The following is a 21,251-nucleotide window of genomic DNA, read 5'->3' on the forward strand; positions in this document are numbered from 1 at the left end:
CTTAAGTCATGCTGACACAACTGTATGTCTGTGTTATATTGACTATTCTGTTGTACATAATATTTATTCTAAATTACTATAATTGCACATTGCACATTTAGATGGAGACGTAACATAAAGATTTTTACTCCTCATGTATATGAAGGATGTAAGTAATGAAGTCAGTACAATTCCTTGTCAGTCAATGGTCTTGGTCTGAGACATTGACTGTTTATTTCTTTCCACAGATGCTGAGCTCTTCCAGCATTTTTTGTGCTTTACTGCTTAAAAGATGAAGTTCTGTTCTCTGTCCTCTGGAAAGCCTCCTTAGAACATTTTAGGACTCCAAAAGTGCAGAGCTTACAGTGGGATAGATTACACATTAAAAATGCAGAGTTTTAAAATTTGGTTTGAGCTATTGAACAAAGTTATCATACAAATTGTGCCCAGTCTCACCACTGTAGAGCAGCCTAAATATTGGGAACCAAGTTACAGGAAGTACATGAATCTCCTGGCACTTCAGACAGACACAGGAGATTGAACATCGGGCAGTTTCCATCCTTACTTCCCAACTCTATGGCTATAAATATTCTTACCAGAGACAACGTTCACTGCTGGAATGTCAGAGCCTGCTGGGAATGTGGATTTTACAAAATCTCTCCAGAAAATGCTCTGGCTTTCCACAGAAATTGCTGAGGGAAACTGGGATATTTTCCACTGGATTTCCAGGCGAATACTTCACACTGCAGAAACGTACCTTTTATGCGTCTGTTTTGTTTCACATTCCAATAAATCAGGGTGAAGTTAGCAGCAATTACAACACAAATGGTGACGACCAGTGGCAGGACCCATTCAGGAACAGCAGGGAAGAGATCATCTGTAGAATAAAGATTAGTGAATGAGACAATGAAAAAATCTGCAATGCACCCCAGCGGAATTAGTTCAGTAAAATTCCATGTGGTGGAAAGTCCACAACTGCCCAAGCAGCCTCCTCCTGTAACGCCAATAGGTGTTTACTGGAAGAACCAGAAATGGCTGCAATGGACCGTTATAATGGAGGCTCTGAGACTTCATCACTGTCACTGATGTTTAATTGTAGAGATATACAGCACAGAAACAGGTCCATCAGGCCAACTGGTCCATAATGACCAACATGCCCCATCCAAACTAGTCCCATTTGCCAGTGCTTAGCCCAGATCCTTCTCAACCTTCCTTGTCCGTGTGCCTGACAAGTTCTCTCTTCAAAGTTTCAATGTTGTTTATTGTCATATGCACAAGTCCATGAAAGCAACAGGCCAGAAGAGAAACATACTTGGAGCACCATCACAGGCTATACAGTGTCACAGAGGTAGCATTCACAAGGAAAACAGAAATTATCCATAATTTTTACAAGAAAGAACACAATCAGATTGAAAAAGAAACAATCTCTGTTGTAGTGCAGAGTGATCAAGGTTGTCATCGTGTTGTTGTACTGACGCAGTGATTAGAGTTTTGTGAGTTAGTTCATGAACTGAACAGTTGAAGGAAAGTAGCTATTCCTGAACCTGGTTGTGTGGGAACTTCACACTTCTGTAGCTTCTGCCTAATGGTCACTGCAAGGTGAGGGCATGGCTGAATGGTGAAAATCTTTGATGATGGATGTTGCCTTCTTGAGGCAGCACCTCCTGTAGATACGACCAATGGTGGGGAGGGATTTGCCCCTGATGTATTGGGCAGAGTCCACTTTTCCCTGCAGCTTCTTACATTCCCGGGCATTCGGATTGCCAGACCAGATCATGATACAACCAGCCAGGATACTGATTATTGTTATAATTGTTATTATTGTGCTTGCCTCAACCTCCTCTTCTGGCAGCTCATTCCACATACCAACTTTAGTTGAAAAGAAGTTGCTGCTCATTTTCCCGTTAAATCTTTTCACCCTCACCATAAAACTATGCCCGCTACAACAGCACAGTTAGTGGAGAGCTTGTGGAGGCATATGTTGGTGAGACCTCAGGCAAAGTTCGGAATCTAAAGGCTGAGCATGGTGCGACTGGTGTATATATTTCAATGCCAGAAGTATCGTAGGAAAGGCGGATAATAGTACTGAAGATGAGGTGGCTGGTTTACAAACAGAGGCAATGTGCAGTGAGGAGAGGCTGTTGATAGGGCAAAATTGCAGTCAACAAGGGAGTTGCAATGTAACCGGTGGGCAAAATCAAAAAGGGTGAACACAGGACTGAAGATGTTGTATTTGAATGCGTGCAGTATACAGAATAAGGTAGATGAAATTGTAGCACAGTTACAGATAGGCAGGTATGATATTGTAGGCATCTTTGAATCATGGTTGAAAGAAGATTATAATTGGGATCATAATGTCCGAGGATACACATTGAATCGAAAGGACAGGCAGGAAAGCAGAGGGAGCAGCATTGCTCTGTTGGTAAAAAAATGATATCAAGTCATTCGAAAGTGGTCACATAGGGTCAGTTAGTTTTGACTCATTGTGAATAGAGCTAAGGATCTGCAAGGGTAAAAAGACTCTGACGGGAGTTGTATACAGAACCCAACCTGTTGTAAGAATGTGACATACAAATTATAATGGGAGATAGAAAACGCATGCCAAAAGGGCAATATTACAATAGTCATGGGGGATTTCAATATGCAGGTAGATTGGGAAAATCAGCCTGGTGCAGGATTCCTACAGGGGGAGTTTCTAGAATGCAAAACATTCTCGATCATGGAGGCATTAATAATCACTAGGTTCTGCAATAGGTCCAGAAGACTGGAAAATTGCAAATGTTACTCAACTAATTTCAAGAAGGGAGAGAGGCTGAAGAAAGAAAACTGTAGGCCAGTTCGTCTGACCTCAGTGGTTGGGAAGATGTTTGAGTTGATTTTTAAGGATGAGGTCTTAGGGTTCTTGGAGGCACATGATAAAATAGGCCATAGTCAGCATGGTTTTCTCAAGGGAAAATCTTGCCTGACAAATCTGTTGGAATTCTTTCAAGAAATATCAAGGAGGATAGATAAAGTAGAATCCATTAATGCTGTGTACTTGGATTTTCAAAGTAAATATGTAAAATTATAGGTCTCATCCTCAGGCTGAGATTCTAGATTGGAGAAAGGCCAATTTTCATGCCAGCAGAAATGATCTGGCAAGTGTGGATTGGGATTGGCTGTTTTCTGGCAAAGGTGTACTTTGTAAGTGGAGGCTTTCAAAACCAAAGTTTGACAGTGCAAAGGGTGCACTTGTCTGTCAGAATAAAAGGTAAAGATAACAGGTGTCAGGAACCTTAGATTTCAAAACATACTGACGCCCTGGTTAAGAAAGATAAAGGAGATGCATAGCAGGTATAGGCAGGTAGCAATAAATGAGATGCTCTTGGAGAACACGAAATGCAAGAGACACTTCAGAAAGAAATCAGGAAGTCTAAAAGAAGGCATGAAGTTGTTTTAGTAGACAAGGTGAAGTAGAATATGTTAAGTGCAAAAAGACTGCTAGGGACAAAATTAGTCCTCTGGAAATCAGAATGGTGGGTAACCATGTGTGGAGTCAAAACGGATGGGAGAGATCTTAAATTCTTTGTATCTGTATTTACGCAGGACACAGATGCAGAGCCTATATCAACGAGGCAAAGCAGCTTCAACTTCATGGTTCCTGTATAGATTAAGCAGGAGGAGGTGTTTGCTGCCCTGACGCAAATCAGGGTGGTTAAATCCCCAGGGCCTGACAAAGTGTTCTCTCAGACGCTACAGGAGGCATGCAGGAATTGCTGGGACCCCAGCAGAGATATTTAAAACATCCTTCGCAACAGGCCAGGTACCAAAGGATTGGAGAAGAGACAATGTTGTTCCGTTGTTTAAAACACGCTCTCAACATAAATTAGGAAATTATAGGCCTGCAAGTCTGACAATAGTTGTGGGAAAGTTATTGAAAGGATTGACAAGAATCAGCTATATAAGTACAGTGCCTATAAAAAGTATTCACCCCCCCCTTAGAAGCTTTCATATTTTACTCTCTTACAGCATCGAATCACAGGTGACCTGATTCGACATTTTTTGACACTGATTAACAGAAAAAGACTTATTCGTGTCAAAGTGAAAACAGATCTCTACTAAATGATCTGTTTACTACAAATATACTTTTCTATACAAATATGTACTTTTCTATGACTCTGTGACTAAGGTTTGAGAGGAAACTGAGGAGTTGTGAACAAAGCCTGGTCCTTAATGCAAAGCAGACTCTCTTCATTGATTCTGTCTACACTTCCCACTGGGTTGGGAAAGTGGCTGATATAATCACATACCCCACCCCCTGGTCATTCTCTCTTTTCCCCTCTCCCACTGAGTGAAGATACAAAGCCCCTAGAGCACAGAACACCAGATTCGAGGATAGTTTCTATGCCATGGTTATCAAACTCTTGAATAGACCTCTCACGCTCCAAGATATGAATGCTTGTACCAGCATAAGACCATAAGATATAGGGGCAGAGGTGGGCTATTCAGCCCATCGAGTCTGCTCCACCATTCAATCATGGCTGATCCAGTCATCCTCACTCTGCTGTCTTCTCCCTATACCCTTTGATGCCCTGGCTAATCAAGAACCTATCTATCTCTGCCTTAAATACACCCAATGACTTGGCCTCCACAGCTGCTCATGGCAACAAATTCCACAGAATTACCACCCTCTGACTAAAGTAATTTCTCCGCATCTGTTCTAAATGGATATACTTCAATCCTGAAGTCATGCCCTCTTGTCCTAGACTCCCCTACCATGGGAAATAGCTTTGCCATATCTAATCTGTTCAGGCCTTTTAATATTCGGAATGTTTCTATGAGATCCACCCACATACTCCAGAACTCCAGGGAAAACAGCCCAAGTACTGCCAGATGTTCCTCATACGGTAAACCTTACATTCCTGGAAACATTCTCATGAATCTTTTCTGAACCCTCTCCAATATCAGTATATCCTTTCTGAAATAAGGAGCTCAAAACGGCACACAATATTCCAAGTGTGGTCTCACAACTGCCTTATAGAGCCTCAACATCACAACCCTGCTCTTATATACCTCTGGAAATGAATGCCAACATTATATTTGCCTTCTTCACCACCGTCTTAACATGGAGGTTAACCTTTAGGGTATCCTGCACAAGGACTCCCAAGTCCCTTTGCATCTCTGTATTTTGAATTCTCTCCCCATCTGAATAATAGTCCACCCGTTTATTTCTTCCACCAATGTGCATGACCATACACTTTCCAATATTGTATTTAATTTGCCACTTCTTTGCCCATTCCCCTAAACAATCTAAGTCTCTCTGCAGGCTATCTGTTTCCTCAAGACTACCCGCTCCTCCACCTATCTTTGTATCATTGGAAAATTTAGCCACAAATCCATTAATCCCATAGTCCAAATCATTGACATATATCGAAAAAAGCAGCGGTCCAAAACCCTAACCCCTGTGGAACTCCACCGGTTTTCGGCAGCCAGCCAGAATAGGATCCCTTTATTTCCGCTATCCGTTTTCTGCTGATCAGCCAATGCTCCACTCACGTTAGTAACTCCCCTGTAATTCCATGGGCTTTTATCTTGCTAAGCAGCCTCATGTGCGGCACCTTGTTAAAGGCCTTCTGAAAATCCAAGTACACCACATCAACTGCATGTCCTTTATCTACTCTGCTTGTAATTTCTTCAAAAAATTGCAGTGGGTTAGTCAGGCAAGATTTTCCTTTCAGGAAACCATGCTGGCTTTGGCCTATCTTGTCATGTGCCTCCAGGTATTCTGAAATCTCATCCCTAACAATTGATTCCAACAACTTCAGACTACCCGGTCTAACTCAAAGTAGCCCTTACACCTTAATGTGTAATTGTGTAATTACTTGCACTGTAATTTCTCTGCAACAACAGCACGATATTCCACATTGTTTTCTTTTTACTGCCTCAATATACTTTTGTATGAGATGGTCTATGGTTGGCATGCAAAACAAAAGCTTCCCACTATACCTTGGTACAAATGTCAATAATACTCACTGAGAACACGCAGTTCCACCGCAGATTGTTTGAAGCCAGTTCTGTCTTCAACTGAACATGTATATCGCCCTTCATCATCTGGCCTTACGTTCTTTATTCTGAGGGAAATATTTCCTTTGGCAATTTCATCTTTAAACAGTTCTGTCCTTCCTCTGTAATCCTGGTGTTGAGCGAGGGGATCATCTTGTCCATGTCTGTACACTTGGATGGGTGAGCTGAGACCTGATTTCAGCCACTGCACTGCCATGTTGCTGGCAGAGGTTGGTGGGAGCAGCTCACAATCCAGTACAACATCTTCACCTGCAATTGCTACAAGAGGCTCATCGGGTACAAGTAGGATAAAATCACCTGGAGAGAAATAATTGATAAGACAAGGAACCTATAAGGAATATTGATGAGGAACTTGTTACCCAATATACAGTTCAAACTACAACACAACCAGGACTGTGAACTCAAAAGAAAATAATCTCAACAAGTATTACGATTTTGATCACATGCCATCAAACTGAAATGGGTAAACTGGTAGCCGGTTTTAAGACAAGTTTGTATATAAATTTAGTATGGATTAGTTTGGGCATCTAACAGAGCACAGGCGTGGAAAGTAACTTCCCGCAACTAGTCCACCACAACCCACCCAATAAGCATGAAGAAACGGGTGATTCAGATCTGAGGGAGGATAACTGTGTGGGTGGCACTCAGCACTGAAATCTGTGTGTAAGTTTAGCAAGCAGAACGGCAGACACCCCGGCTGACATCTGGAGGAAAACACACAGAAGATTCAGAGGGGGATCACAAAGGTGAGGGAAGAGGACCGGGTCGAGACAACAGAGACTTATGGAGAAGAGGAGTTCGGTGGGTAATAAAATGGACGACTTCACGGCGCTAGCCAGGCGTCAGAGAACATTTCAGGAGTGCAGTGTGATGTGTTTCACTGGAACGGGGCTGCACGAGGACATACTCGATCAAAACTTTTCCATGGACGGCTTCCAGACTGTTTGGGCTGACCGGAAGTGCACTGAGAGCGGTAAGCGTAAAGGAGTTCAGTGCTTACTGTTCTGGTTAACAATGGATGGTGCAACCCGGGTCATATTACAATCGAAGAACGTGTTTGTAGACCGAATATTGAACTTTTTGCTGTTGGACTCTGGCCATATTCCACCAAGATACAACACTGGGCGTCACCGGAGGTTGTTCCTGCCTGTGGCCATCAAACTTTGCAGCTCCTCCCGTGGAGAGTCAGACACCCTGAGCCAATAGACTGGTCCTGGACTTATTTCCATCTGGCATAGTTTGCATTTTGTTGTTTGATTGTTTGTGGTTTTTGTATTGCTATATTTATGCTCTATTCTTGGTTGGTGCGGCTGTAACGAAACCCAATTTCCCTCGGGATCAATAAAGTATATCTGTCTATCTATCTAAAAATCTAGTGCTAGAAAATATGTGATAGCATTGCAGCGGTGGTAGCTTTCTGTGTGTCACAATGGAGAGCTATCCACATTCTGGATATCAAACATTGACACGGTAGAGAACATAGTACTTGGGCTCATAAACACAAAATATTCTGCAGATGCTGGGGTCAAAACAACACTCACGACACACTGGAGGAACTCAGCAGGTCGGGCAGCATCCGTGGAAATGATCAGTCAACGTTTCGGGCCGGAACCCTTCATGAAGGGTCCTGCTGAGTTCCTCCAGCGTGTTGTGAGTAGTACTTGGGCTTCTGCGTGCCTCTCATGGGGGGACTGGGATTTGCACCTCCATGCTATAAGAACCATGCTCCCATGGTGCTTTGCCGATGATAAGATGAATTATGCCAGGTACCCGTCCCCTTACTTTGCTCAGATGGTGAACCTCCCAGAGAAGAATCCTTCTGTGTGTGAGGCCTTCAAGACAGGCCAATTCTCAGTGCAGCTGTCAAGTAACAACCCCTTTGGGCAGATCCCTGTGAACCAGGCTATTGAAGCCACAGTGAACAAAGACACACAGACTCCTGGAGGCACATCATGGTTCAGCCCGAATGCTGGAGCTATCAAGCATTACTACATAACAGCTGAGCACTGCAGTGCATTCCTGGGACAGTTAAGGGAGATGGTGCAAGGCAACAAATCAGAGCTTTTTCATGTGGAGCTACAGTGGCCAAGAATCCAGAAAGATGAGGAAGCAGTTTCAGCAGTGGTTAGCCTCATACAGGAATGGGTCAACCCATTTACAGAGAAGCGAGACCTCATTAGCATCTCTATGGCAAAGGCAGCCCCCAAGGTCATTGCCTCCAACCTGATGAAGGCATATGAGATTGGTGAGCAATGCTATGCAACCTGCAAGGATGAGAGACTAGAGGAAGACCCACCAGCAAAGAAATTCCATGACCCAATGAAAACCAACATGCTGAAAACATTCAGTGATATGTGTAAGAAGAGAGGAGTGAAATCAAATGGGAGGGCGATCATCTTGAAAGCAGCCAGGTCTTTGTCTGGACTCATCATAGTGATGGCACAAGTGCACAGTCTACGTATGGAGGATATCCTTTCTTATCCCCTTGGAACATTGCCCTGGGTCCTGTCCACACCAGAAGGATCGCTGAGAAGACAAATAAAGCTACCTTAGCCACAACCTTGCAGAAAAATGTAGCAGTAGAAGAGCAACTCCCAGGAAACTCTGCTACAGTAGTTGATGGAATGAACTTGGTCCAAAGAGTGAAAGGTGATCAAGTTACTTTCAGAGATGTTGCCACAACAATTCTGGGTGTGGCTCTGAGGAAGGCAGTCAGAGTAGCAGAATAGATGTTGTTTTCGATACATACAAGGAAAACTCTATCAAGAATAGTGAAAGATCTCTACAGGGTGAAGAGACTGGTCATGAGTTGCGAGGTATCACAGGCACACAGATGGTGAGGCAGTGGAGGAGCTTCCTGAACAAAGTCAGGAACAAAAATAGTCTCATTAGCTTCATAGTCCATGAATGGAGGACGGCAGAGTACAGAGCAAAGCTACAGGAGAAGATTCTGTATGCAACTGTGAATGACAAATGTTACAGAATCACATCTCAAGATGGTGAGGAGGTATCAGTTCTTCAGTGTCAACAAGAAGAAGCAGATGGCCGCCTACTTCTCCATGCTGCCCATGCCACAAGAGAGGGATACCAATCTGTAGTGATCTGCTCAGAAATCACAGATGTCTTTATCATGTCTTTAGCATTTTGTGACAAGATTGAGGCCCCATTGTTTCAGAAGTGTGGCACTAGAACCCGAACAAGGCTTGTAGACATCAGGAAGGTTGCTGCCACTGTTGGCATAGAGGTTTGTAGGGCTCTCATCGGGTTGCATACATACACAGGATGTGACACTGTAAGTGCTTTTGCAGGCAAAGGAAGATAAGTGCCCTAAAACTTCTGACCAGCAACAGGGAAACTCAGGACACATTCTTCAAGTTGGGTCAGGAATGGCACCTCTCCCCAGAACTAATGGACAAACTGGAGACATTTACATGTCTCCTGTATGCCCCAAAAGCATCAACCATCAAGATCAATGAGCTCAGGTATCACCTTCTCTGTCCTAAAAAAGGTGAAATTGAAAGTCATCAACTCCCACCATGCAAGGACTGCTTAACAAAACATACACAGTGAGCCATTACCAGGCTGGTATATGGAGAAGATGTTTGGAGAAAGACCCACAAGTGCCAAGCCCTATTGGCAGAGGATGGAAGATGGAGAGAAGAGGAAGCTGAACAGTTGGTGGTGCACTGGATGGAAGGCCAGCCAGCACCCGATGCCATCCTGGATCTACTGGCCTGTAACTGTCCAAAAAAATGTTCACTCCCAAGATGTATGTGTGTTGCAAATGGCCTCAGGTGTACTGACATGTATAGACTGGCAGACTGTGAGAACCAGGCATCCACCTCAGAGAGTGTGGAAAGTTCAGATGAAGATGTGGAAGATGCAGAAGACTTAGAAAATGATTATAATTATTAATAGGTTATGAAAGTATGGAGAACAATGTATGGAAAGCAGTCCTTGATTAAATATATTCATCTTACAACCAAATGGGGCCTAGGTTATGGCCATGTGGAACCCCACATTTGAATTATTGTACTGTAATTCTATATGCTATGACAAAAGCTTAAGATTGTTTTGATTTGATAAAACAATATTGAAAATATCATGATATTGATAAAACTCCAGAAATCTCTCCAAATGAGTTTTTTTTTTACCTTTTGAGGGGTGGGGTAACCTTTTCTGCTGTACTGATGTTAATATGGAATATATACGAAAAGTGATTACTTATTCGAATTCCTGAATAAATTCTCCACAAATCCATGTGATTATATGTGTCCTAGGGTACTTTTTTTATTGACTTTTCCAAAATAAACAACAAACAAATATTTTTTCTAAAAATGAAATGATTCACTCAACTGATGTTGGGCACTGTACTGCGAGTGCCACCAATGATATAGTTTTCCATGTAGAATTTTATAACATTTGCTGAAAAGTGCTTGAACTCAGCTATCATTGTGAGAAATTTCAACGTTGGGGGATCACTAATGACAAAATACCACTAGGTTGAACATATATGTTGTACTTTATATTGGCCACTTTTCAGAAATGCTTATTTTAGGGTAGTGTTAAAAAATGCATGATAGCACACATAAAGCTACCACTGGTGCAAAGCTGTCACATACTTTCTAACTCTAGAGATGTATACCTTGCCAAAAATCACTGTGAGCATTATTCCCCTCAGATGGTACCGACCGACCCTACTGGCTCACGGACTAATAGAAACAGCATCATTTCAGTTGAAGGTGAAATCCTTGTGTGCTTATCTCAAGTTCGACCCAGAATTGAGAAATATATTTTGTTTGCCTTATGAGTTTTTTTTAAATTATGGAAGGGAAAGAAAGAGATTAATTTCAAGAAAGGTAAGCTAAGCTTAACTATCTGTTTCTTATCAAGAAACCTCAGCCAAACATTTATTCACTACGCAAAAGAGCATTGACAATTATTCTTGGATTATTATATCTACAACTTACTGATAACACTAACATACTGTGAGCTGTAGATATAATATTTACGCAGAGGTTCGCTGAGACCTAAAAATTATTTCAACAGTTCATCCCGGCCTATGTGAGTGGTTTCACTGCTCCTGAAAGGCTGCTCTGAGGGTTTCCTGACCTATGGGTGTTGGCATGATCATCTCCCATGGGTCCTCCTGAGGCTCAGAACAGCTACAAGAGGATGGGTAGTCATCCATGGCTGTTGGTATAAGGGCATCTGTTATGAGTGCCAGGTAATTTCATTCCTGACACCATGACTGCCTTGTCGACCATTCAATTCCACCTCCTCAGTAAATTCAATTCCTTTCCACCTATTCCTACCTCCCATCACGGTGAATTGCACTCTTGGATTCCTGTTAACCTACATTCCGCTTCATTTGTGTTTGTCCACCATGAGACACACCAACATCCCCTAAGGCCCCCTAATGATGACCCATTCCACATTTTGGAATGGGGAGAAAAGACTTCTATCACAGATAAGAGGGGTAAGCCTGAACATATTTTGGTAGATCACCTTAAGCCGACCCACCAGGATTTGGAGGATTCCACTACCATGCACCTGGTGTCACAACATGACCATGAGTGTGTCAACACTCCTCTGGAGGAGCCGAGGAACCTGCTGTTCCTCCTCCCATGGAACTTGAGCTTGTGTCTTGTCCAAACTCCAAAAAGGTTCACAATGCTGGTTTTGGTGAATTATGGAGGGGCTGTATGATAACGTAATTAGTGGAAATATACATAATTCATAACCACTGACATTGAGTTGGAGCTTCACTTTAAAAGGCGGGTCTGACTTAATTACATTAAGTTTCTTAACTATGCTTTGTGTTCAGTGTTTGAAGTACAATAAAGGAGTTGTTATGGATTTTCTTAAACATAAAATGCCTTCACCATTTTTATTTGCAAAAACTTAGTGTTCTCTAAAGGCACAGCGCACTGAGGAAAAGCTTTTGGATGGGAGGTTGATTTTTGGGTGCACAGAACCCAAAATGCGCAGATTTTACAGTGAAGGGTGTTTGAACAAGATATTCCTGACTTGCTGTTCACTGCCTGTTTGCCATTCCTTTACAGATATCATATCATTTATACACCATGAATTTGGCATGGATGATGACCCGCCCTCATGAAAGTAGCTGGATGCAAACCAGATTTTGTTTTCTCAATTTACAAGATTGGTACATCAATTATTCTTTTTTTTTGTATTTTTTTAATTGAAGTTCATCATCAAACAAACATTTCCATAAGATATATTTCAGATACTGTACATATTTAACATGTAATCATATTTTTCACAAATCTCCACATAATATTTATCTGAGGTATACACTTACAGAAAGGAGAGGAAAGAAAGAACAATCAAAAGAAGAAAACTATGTACAAAGTAGGGAGTAATCTTTTTTTTAAACAACACATTCATTGACTTGTGAGAATAAAATCAGGCTTATGAGGTGTTATGTAGTTAAACCATTTTTTGCATTATGAATCAAATTGGTCCAACTTATGATTAACAGATGCTGTTATCTTCTCCATTTTGTAAATGTCCATTGTAATTTCCATCCATACATTTAAAGTTGGGCTCTCCTGTGATATCCATTTCCTGGTTAAGGTTTTTTTACCAGCCCCCAGCAGTATATTCATTAAATATTTATCTCTTTTCAACCATTCTTGAGGTATATAACCAAAATACATGGTCTTACTCTCTAAGGGTATTTCACATTTAAAGATGTCTTGTAGTGTATTATGTATCCCACTCCAATAGTCTTTGATAACAGGGCATTCCCAGAAAATATAATAATGGTTTGCATTTTGATTTACACAATTTCTCCAGCAAACAGGGAGGTTGCTATCATAATGTGATTTCTGAGAGGGTGTAATAAAATATCTTATCAAGTTTTTCCACCCAAACTCCCTCCATTTCTGTGAACTGGTACACTTCCATTGATACCTCCATATTATTGTCCATTCTTCCTCAGATATTATTATCCCTCCTTCCTTCTCCCATTTTTTTTTAATGTATGAAGTCGAATGTGTTTTAAGATTTGATAAGATAAGGAATAACAGCTATTTGCAATATAATGAAAGAAGGAATACTGTTCAGTTTTGAAATGCTCAAAGAGAAACACTTATTCGAAAAACAAGACTTTTATCGGTATTTACAGATGCGACAGGATGTTAGTAGGATGGTTAAAAATGTAACCAAGGCAAGTACATGTCTGATAGAGCTATTTAGAAAAGCATATAATTCAGACAATGGTAGAAGAATCATTTCAAGCGTGTATAAGGGTTTGTCAAATCTTAAAGCATCAATTATTCTTGAGGATGTGGTGATGCTTTGCTTCTTGAACTGCCCCGTCATTTCTGGTGAATGCCTCCCAGTGTTGCTGGCAGGGTGTTCCGCCATTCAGACACTGCTGGGGAGGGAATTCCTATACAGGGTGTGTCTGATCCATCAAATACAATGCTGGTAAAAAGGGAAAGGCCCAGCAAGGGATCATAAGAATCTAGGACCACTGGAGTCCTGATGAATGGTCTCAGCCCGAAACAGTGACTTCTTATTCCTCTCCATAGATGCTGTCAGAATTCCTCCAGCATTTTCTATGTCACTCTGGATTTCCAACATCCACAGAATTGTGTATATGTGTTTCTCTATGTCCAGGTTTTCGCTGGTTTTCCCATGTGTTACATAGGAGTTGTAGCAGAAATGATTGTGGGAGTTTGATTAGATACACACCAAAAGCTAAACTCAATGTTCTCAATAATTTCATCTATCTCACAAATTAATACATATAAAAGTCAGCAGTTTATAGTTTTTAACCAAGCAAGAGGCACTGGATAGCTTTTTTGTAATTACAGACATCTATAATCTCACTTTCAAGTATTGCCATGGGACATTCATTCATTGCAATTAAGTAGTGTGGACAATTTTATCAGTTACTAAATTAAAAATACTTTATCTTCTGATTCCATGTGTGTACTCTGTGAGGTAAAGAAACATAATCAAACAAGATTTTGTGACAATTACCTTGGAGTGAGATGAGAATCTCATTCAGTAACAGCAGGGTGCAGGAAATCACTCTCATCTCAGCGGAAGAGTCGAGAAGCTGAGGAACTGGGGGAGGCGGAGGGCTTGTGGGAAGACGGAGAGGGGTAGTGGGTGGAGTGAGGGAGGGAGAGAGAGAGAGAGAGATGTTAGTCCTATCATTTGTGGGAAGCTGTGAGCATCCCCTCCCCCACTGTCCTCAGCACCAATGTTCACCAACCCCACTCCCAATAACCTGAGAAAAAATGTCCTTGGCCTCTCCACACAAGGTGGGAACAAGTTACTGGGCAAAGGAGCAACAAACATCAAAGTTGCTGGTGAATGCAGCAGGCCAGGCAGCATCAACTTTGATGTGTGTTGCTTGAATTTCCAGCATCTGCAGAATTCCTCGTGACTGGACAAAGGAGAACCAGGTTCAGCACTGAGCCCCCAACTCACTTTGGAAATATAGGGAACATTTCTAACCAACAAACTTGTATTAAAATAGTGAAATTATTGTGAAGATTTTAATAATTAGATCCATAAAATGTACTTATATACTCCAGAACAGTATAATGTTCAGTGATATAAAGATACAATCATCAAAGTATCATATTAGTAAAAATATTTTTCCTGTATGAGTTTAACCCAGTTGTTCCCGAAGGTTTCCCAGTGAAACTGCTGAGAAACTTCAACAACACTGACCATCGCTGGACAATCCAATAGGAATTGTAGCTGGGACATGTTGGTGAGATGCTGTCAGGAAGTTTGGGTTTTCTGTTTCCTCATGTATAGAGAGTTTATTCATCATATGTGATGCAAGAGCTCAAGATCCATTTATAACCAGTACATTTTATTTACTTTGATAGAATAACAACATGGAACAGGATGGAAACAGGCCAGTTGGTCACAAAATTTGTGTTAACACCGAACACCCACCGACACTAATCCTATCCTAATTCATTTTATTCTCCTCACATTCACATCAACTCCCCAAATGTTCCTCCAGTCATTACAGCATTTACAGCAATGTACCAATCTGAGAGTTGATGTGATCCGTGAGGAAACTAAGCATGCAGGACGATCCTGCACAGCCACAGAGAAAATGTGTAACATCCACAAACAAGACCTGAGGTCAGGATTAAAACTTGGTCATTTAAGCTGTGAACCAATAATACTATATGAGCCACTGTGTTGCTTTTGGTTTAGGTACATGAGTAATTTCCCCAGTAGTAACTAATTAAACTCCTGGATTTCCTTTGATCACCTGACAGTTCCTATGAAAGCACTTCTGCTGTTAGCATCTGTGTTTCTTCATCAGACCACGGCTTCCCTCACAATCCTTCTAATGTTAACGCTGTACTTCCTGTGACACAAAGTTTGCCAAGTCAAGTCTAGTCACTTTTATTGTCATTTCAACCATAACTGCTGGTACAGTACACAGCAAATTTGAAACAACGATCCTCCAGGACCATGGTGCTGCATGAAACAACACAAAACTACACTAGACTACGTGAAACAATACAAAACTACATTACACTTCAGGCCTACACAGGACTACATAAAGTGCACAAAACAGTGCAAGACAGTACAATAATTAATAAACATGACAATAGGCACAGTAAAGGACAAATTACAAAATAATAATAAATGATGTAAATGTAAATCTAAATGCAAACAATGTAAACAGCGTTTTAGCAGGATTTGAGAAAGAAATGAGCAAAAAATTGCAAAGAGTGGAGTGGCCAACATAGGACAGCAAGATTTCTCTCAAAGGTCCAGCAAGTGATCGAGCAATTTCAGGCACTGAGAGACCTGACTGCAAACTGTGGCAGAGTACAACCAAGATTTTCACTGTCAGAAAATTACACAGTGCATTTTGTGTTATTTCTTGCTTTCCATAAAATACACAAAAGGGGAAATTCTCCCAAAGTTTAAACAAATGACCAAGTATTGATTAACTTCAGAAGAGTTAAGTGCACACTAGGCTTTTAATACATGGCAAAGAATAAAGGGAAATATTATGGAAACAAAACACAATTTTGACAAAATTGTCCAGTTGAACAACTCATTTGTTCTGAAATGGAAAATTATATTTTAGTAAAATATATTGTAGTGTGTACCAAACTTCTGAAGAAATCAGCAGGAAAGGCAATATTTGCAAAGAAATTGAGTCAATATCTTAGGCCAAGGATCTTTCATCAGAATGGGAAATATAAGAAGACAAGTTTACTAAATGTTGGCAAGTCCTGTACAGTGGACAGAATGTATAATGATTGCAATGGGGTGCAGATCAAGGTTGTTATCAGAGCTATTGCTAAAAAAAACTAGTTCAATCTGTCAAAAGGGAGAGAAACACCAGTGTTAAATTCCCAACGGCTGATACAAATGAGGAGTATCTGTATGATAATGATGAGGGTCTGTGCCTGGATTCACAGAGCGGCATCACTGAGGTAATATAGGAGACTGAAAACACAGAAGACACTGGGTCAGGGTATTAAACTGACAGGAGATTGAAACTCCAGGCTTACACTCACAGGATAAATGGAGGTTTGTTGCAATTCTGCAGAGGGTGCAATAGACTTTGGTTTTCACAGAGTAGAAAGCACCACACTGTGAACACTGAACACAATACAGGTCTCCTCTGGTGGCCAAAGCCTCGCACAAATAGCTGAAGCTTGTAAGAAGAGGATTTCATTTTTGAGTCAGCATGTGTCTGGGTTTGAAACTTGCCTACAAGGGTACGAAGGAGATAGTATACCACTCAGTCTAAACCAGGAGGTGCTGTTCAAAAAGTCCACACAGCACCATGATGCAACGTGTGCTGAACATTGAAACGGACCTCCTGCACTTTACCAGCAACTCCGGGTTCTCAGAAACATGAAATGAAAATGAAGGCCATGTGACACGAGCATATTCATGCTGTGCTGGAAACCACCAGCAAAAGTCTGTAGGTTTCATCAGTAAAGGCAATGGGATTGTGGATAAACAACAGTGCCGGAACTTACTTCCAAATAGACCTGGCATGGAAGTTAATATGATGCTGAACACTGGGCCATCTATGTCAGTCGGGCCAGAGCACATACAGACATCCCACCCTGCAAAAACTCATTCCAGGGAGGTATCACCACCATTTCAGGGAGGTAGCACCCCCACCCCCCCGCAACCCCATATCCCCCACCCCGTCGACCTCCAAGGGTGTATGTAATACTTTGTTTAATGATTTTGTCTAATCTGTAAACCAAGTTGGGTATATGCAGCATATGTGACATTAAAATATGTACTTATATTATATTATCATGTTTATTCTATTACAACTTTAAGTAAGTCTACAGGGAGTGTGGCCTCATCACGTAGGACATCAATAACGTTGCTCCTTAGCAGCTAGCCAGCTAGTTTAAATAACGTTAGCTATGTTAATGAACAAATGACACCTGTTAAACTCACCTCAACATGTCTTTTACATTTTAACCCACCATGGGCAATAGAAAAGTCACTGTTGCAAACAGTGCAGTGAGCAACACTGTCATTATTTTTGAGGTCGACTGTAAAGCCCACCCACAGAGAAAACTGATAGGTCTACTTAGAAGGGGGCCCCAACATTTTTTGCACCGCAGACCGGTTTAATATTGACAATATTCTTGCGCACCGGCCGACCGCGGGGGTGGGGGGGGGGGTGGCTGGCTGTGTTAGTCAAGACCGGAATATAGGTGATAAGTCAATAGCATCATAACCTTTTAAGTATCGTTTGGATATTAAACACACAGCGCATATTTTTCCCGTATGAACATATAAAATCATTGCATCACACCAATATCGCTGAATCAGTGGGAGCCCTGGGCTTGTTTTCCTGCAACAAGACGGTCCCATCGAGGGGTGATGGGAGACAGCGATACTCGAAGGGGGTTCCTTATGTCCAGTCTATTCCGCAATTTAGTTTTCGTTGCAGTCATTGCAGAAAACTCCGCTTCGCAGCGATATGATGTTGGAAATGGAAGCAGCGTTTTCAGTGCTTTCGCGGCTATCTCAGGATATTCAGCCTTGACTTTGATCCAGAATGCCGGCAGAGATGTTATGTCAAACATACCTTTCAGCTCGCTGTCATTTGCAAGCTTGAGGAGTTGATCTTCCCGCGCTGACATGGATGACTCGCGGGTAATGAGCTTGCGGGTGCGTTCAAGCTCAACAGTGCGTGACAGGGAATGAGGAAAGGTGCGGATGACTCATATCGCCAAATCATATCGTTTCCTTGTGGTTGGGGACCAATCTTAGCACGAAGAGAGACCAATCTGGATGCCCGCTCTCCCTCTCAAAGAAATCTATTTCCGGGATATTATATATAACTTCTGGGCGTCAGGGAGCCACTATCGATATCCGGGAGACTCCCAGATCTTTCAGGAGAAGTGGGATGTCTGCACATATACAAGGAGAGGCTGACCTCTTGTCTCTTGCAGCTAACATGCATTCACTACTTGTCACTTATGGAGCCAGATTTCCTGTTGTGGAGGAGTTTCATATCCTGTGAACTGAAGTGCAGAGACAGTAAAGGGATGTACTGCCTGGTGGGAGTTAAGGGGCAGACTTGAATCACAGGGCAAAATTGGGTTAACAAGTTCACATTAAACTCAGAAAAGAGATTCAGTTTAGAAAGGAAGGAAGGTGTTTGCTCAGAACACCCACCACACACACACACACACACACACACACACAAACACACAAATACAATTTTAAAGGATTTCAATGTGAAGATCCATGTGGAAGTACAAGCTACTCACACCTTCCACAAGACCCAAACTCTTCTCCAGATCTCAAAAGAAGCAGTTGTGCATGAACAGGGCTGTCTGAAGAGACATGGTATTCTGTCCCATTTGAGCTGTGATTGGGCCGCTCCTGTTTGAAGTCATTCAAAAACAGGGTGAAACAGTGATGCTGTGGGACTAAATTGCTACATGAAAGTTCATACAATACACAGAACTCAATTTTAATGCAACCTTGACAGGCAAATGGATTCAGTAAGATTAATTTATCCATCACTAAACAGCAGATGGGCCAGAATCCAGTGACTGGCATGTCTCACAATTAACACACAAACAGGGCGCGTGGAGGTTAAACAGCACCAGGGTTTATGCACGGTACCGCAGATGAGATCTTGGATCAGCTCAATTATGCTCTTTTCTTCACTGTGAAATCCTGGTTTCAGTATGGAGCTACCAGGAGTAGTGGTGGTCAGACTGTAGTCTTAATGGAATCGGTGTCAGCATGCAAAATGCCAATTTCCACAGATAATAAAGCATTACATTGCCTATCAAACTGGTGCTCAAGTTCAAGGCCTCAGGGCAAAGTTGATGCAAATATCAAAGTACCACCTTCAGCTGATACAGCCGAACTCAGGTCAGTCTTGAGTTTGTTGATTATTAGATGTCAACCTTCATGCAACCACTTCAGGAGTCAATGTGACCAGAGGTCAGGGAGAATTGGTCCCCTGCATTGCAGAAAAGCACTAAGTTTTACAGGTGACTGACACACGACAGTTCAGAGATGTGTTGCTTAGGGAATCAACAAACAAATTTCCCTCAGAAGCATGATGGAATCATATCCTTTCAAAAAGCTTAGATTTAAACTCAATAGGGAAGCCCGATATTCTGAGCTATGACTTTTTGATAAGAAGGATCAGCAATTTACAGATCATGACTGTATCCAATGGGGTTTTCCATTTGGACTCTCCGAGGTTGAGGAAACAATTACTGAGTATCACCTGACTATTTCAGACCAGCTCTTGACCATGACGAGATGAAGACGGAGAATTTGAGAGTCAGTGTTTTGTCAAGCTGCTGAAAATCCCCTCTCCAAAGCCACTCCATGTGTGGAACTGCCTGCGGACAAACAACGTCTGCTGGTCGCAATTTGTGTCCACTCAAAATGTCTGGAAATGCTTCCCACAGAGTGACTGTGACTAACAAGAGTGAGAGTCCTAGGAGACAATTGTTTGCAGCTTTTAGATTATAAAGAGTAATGGTGCTGCTTCTTCACTTCAATCAGTGACACTGGTTCCATCCTGACCTCAGTCTGGGACTGTCTGTTGGGAATTGCACAGTCTGAGACTGATGGGTTTCCCCTGAGAGCTCCAGTGTCCTCCCACATCCCAAAGATGGGTTGGTTGATAGGCTAATCAGCTGCTGTAAATTCCCCTACTTCAATTGGCACTCAAGAATAATAAGTTTCCTGGGAAAATAACAGGAAAATGGAACAAAAGTCACTGCTGTTGGATTCCACACTGACTTCCTGGGCCAAATGGCCTCCTCCCATAACAAGTGAAATATGAGGTTCAGAAAATTCAAATCACACTTTCGTCAGAAAACAGGACATTCAGACAATCATCCCGAATAGTCTGTCGGTGTCTATGCTCCATGCCATCCTCCTCTTCTCAGTGCACAATATCCAGCTCATCTCTAACCATCAATCTCCTGTATGAGATTTTAAAAACTTCCAACAAGACCCCTCTCCTAACCACCGACTGAATCAATAAGCGATGGAAATATGAAATGTGCAACAAGACAGGCCCGGGAAACACAAATAACAAGAGTGAAAGCGGAGGGAGGAGTGGGATCTCTCCAATGAACTGTGTAGTTTGCCCCAACACCCAGACCCAGGAAGCCCCCACAGACCTGCCAATGAGTTTCAGTGCGGGGCACAGAAAGTTTCCCTCCTCCCTTCTTCCAGACAATTAGTGCCCATCACAGTCTGAAAGATAGGTCACAGAAGAGGCGGAAGAGTAAGGCTTTAGAAATTAGGACCACAAAGAGGTGGTCGCTGGAGACAGAGGAGTGACTACAGGATTGCTTCGATTCAGCAGACTGGGCCCTGTTCAAGCACTCATTTGTGGATATGAATGAAGATACCAAGGTTGTCATGGAGTTTATATAAAAAAAAACAGCTGTGTCCTCACAAAATCGCTCAGATAACTCATGCTCTTGATATTTATTGCTTATTTATTATAAGACCATAAGACTACAAATTACAACAGGAAATAGAAACGGCTTGTCAGAAGGGCAGTGTTATGATAATTGTGGGAGATTTTAACATGCGAGTGGATTGGGAAATTCAGGTCGGCACTGGATCTCAAGAGAGAGAATTTGTAGAATGTCTGCGAGATGGGTTTTTAGAACAGCTTGTTGTTGAGCCCACTAGGGGATCGG

The 21,251-nt window shown here is 41.9% G+C and overlaps 1 protein-coding gene across 1 annotated transcript in view; it reads right to left on the reverse strand.

Annotated features, from left to right (window-relative positions):
- LOC140198257 (butyrophilin subfamily 1 member A1-like) overlaps window positions 1-18,208 on the reverse strand; it is a 46,545-nt gene extending 28,337 nt beyond the window's left edge. The window contains exons 1-4 of the mRNA XM_072259316.1: window positions 18,143-18,208; window positions 14,059-14,162; window positions 5,992-6,339; window positions 737-856 (exon numbers count right to left, since the gene is read on the reverse strand). Of these exons, the coding sequence (XP_072115417.1) occupies window positions 737-856; window positions 5,992-6,339; window positions 14,059-14,116 (526 nt within the window). The 5' untranslated portion in view covers window positions 14,117-14,162; window positions 18,143-18,208. The remainder of the gene's footprint in view (window positions 1-736; window positions 857-5,991; window positions 6,340-14,058; window positions 14,163-18,142) is intronic.
- Between the last annotated feature and the right edge of the window lie 3,043 nt (window positions 18,209-21,251).

The sequence above is a fragment of the Mobula birostris genome, chromosome 5 (genome assembly GCF_030028105.1).
Source record: "Mobula birostris isolate sMobBir1 chromosome 5, sMobBir1.hap1, whole genome shotgun sequence".
Taxonomy (NCBI): Eukaryota; Metazoa; Chordata; class Chondrichthyes; order Myliobatiformes; family Myliobatidae; genus Mobula; species Mobula birostris.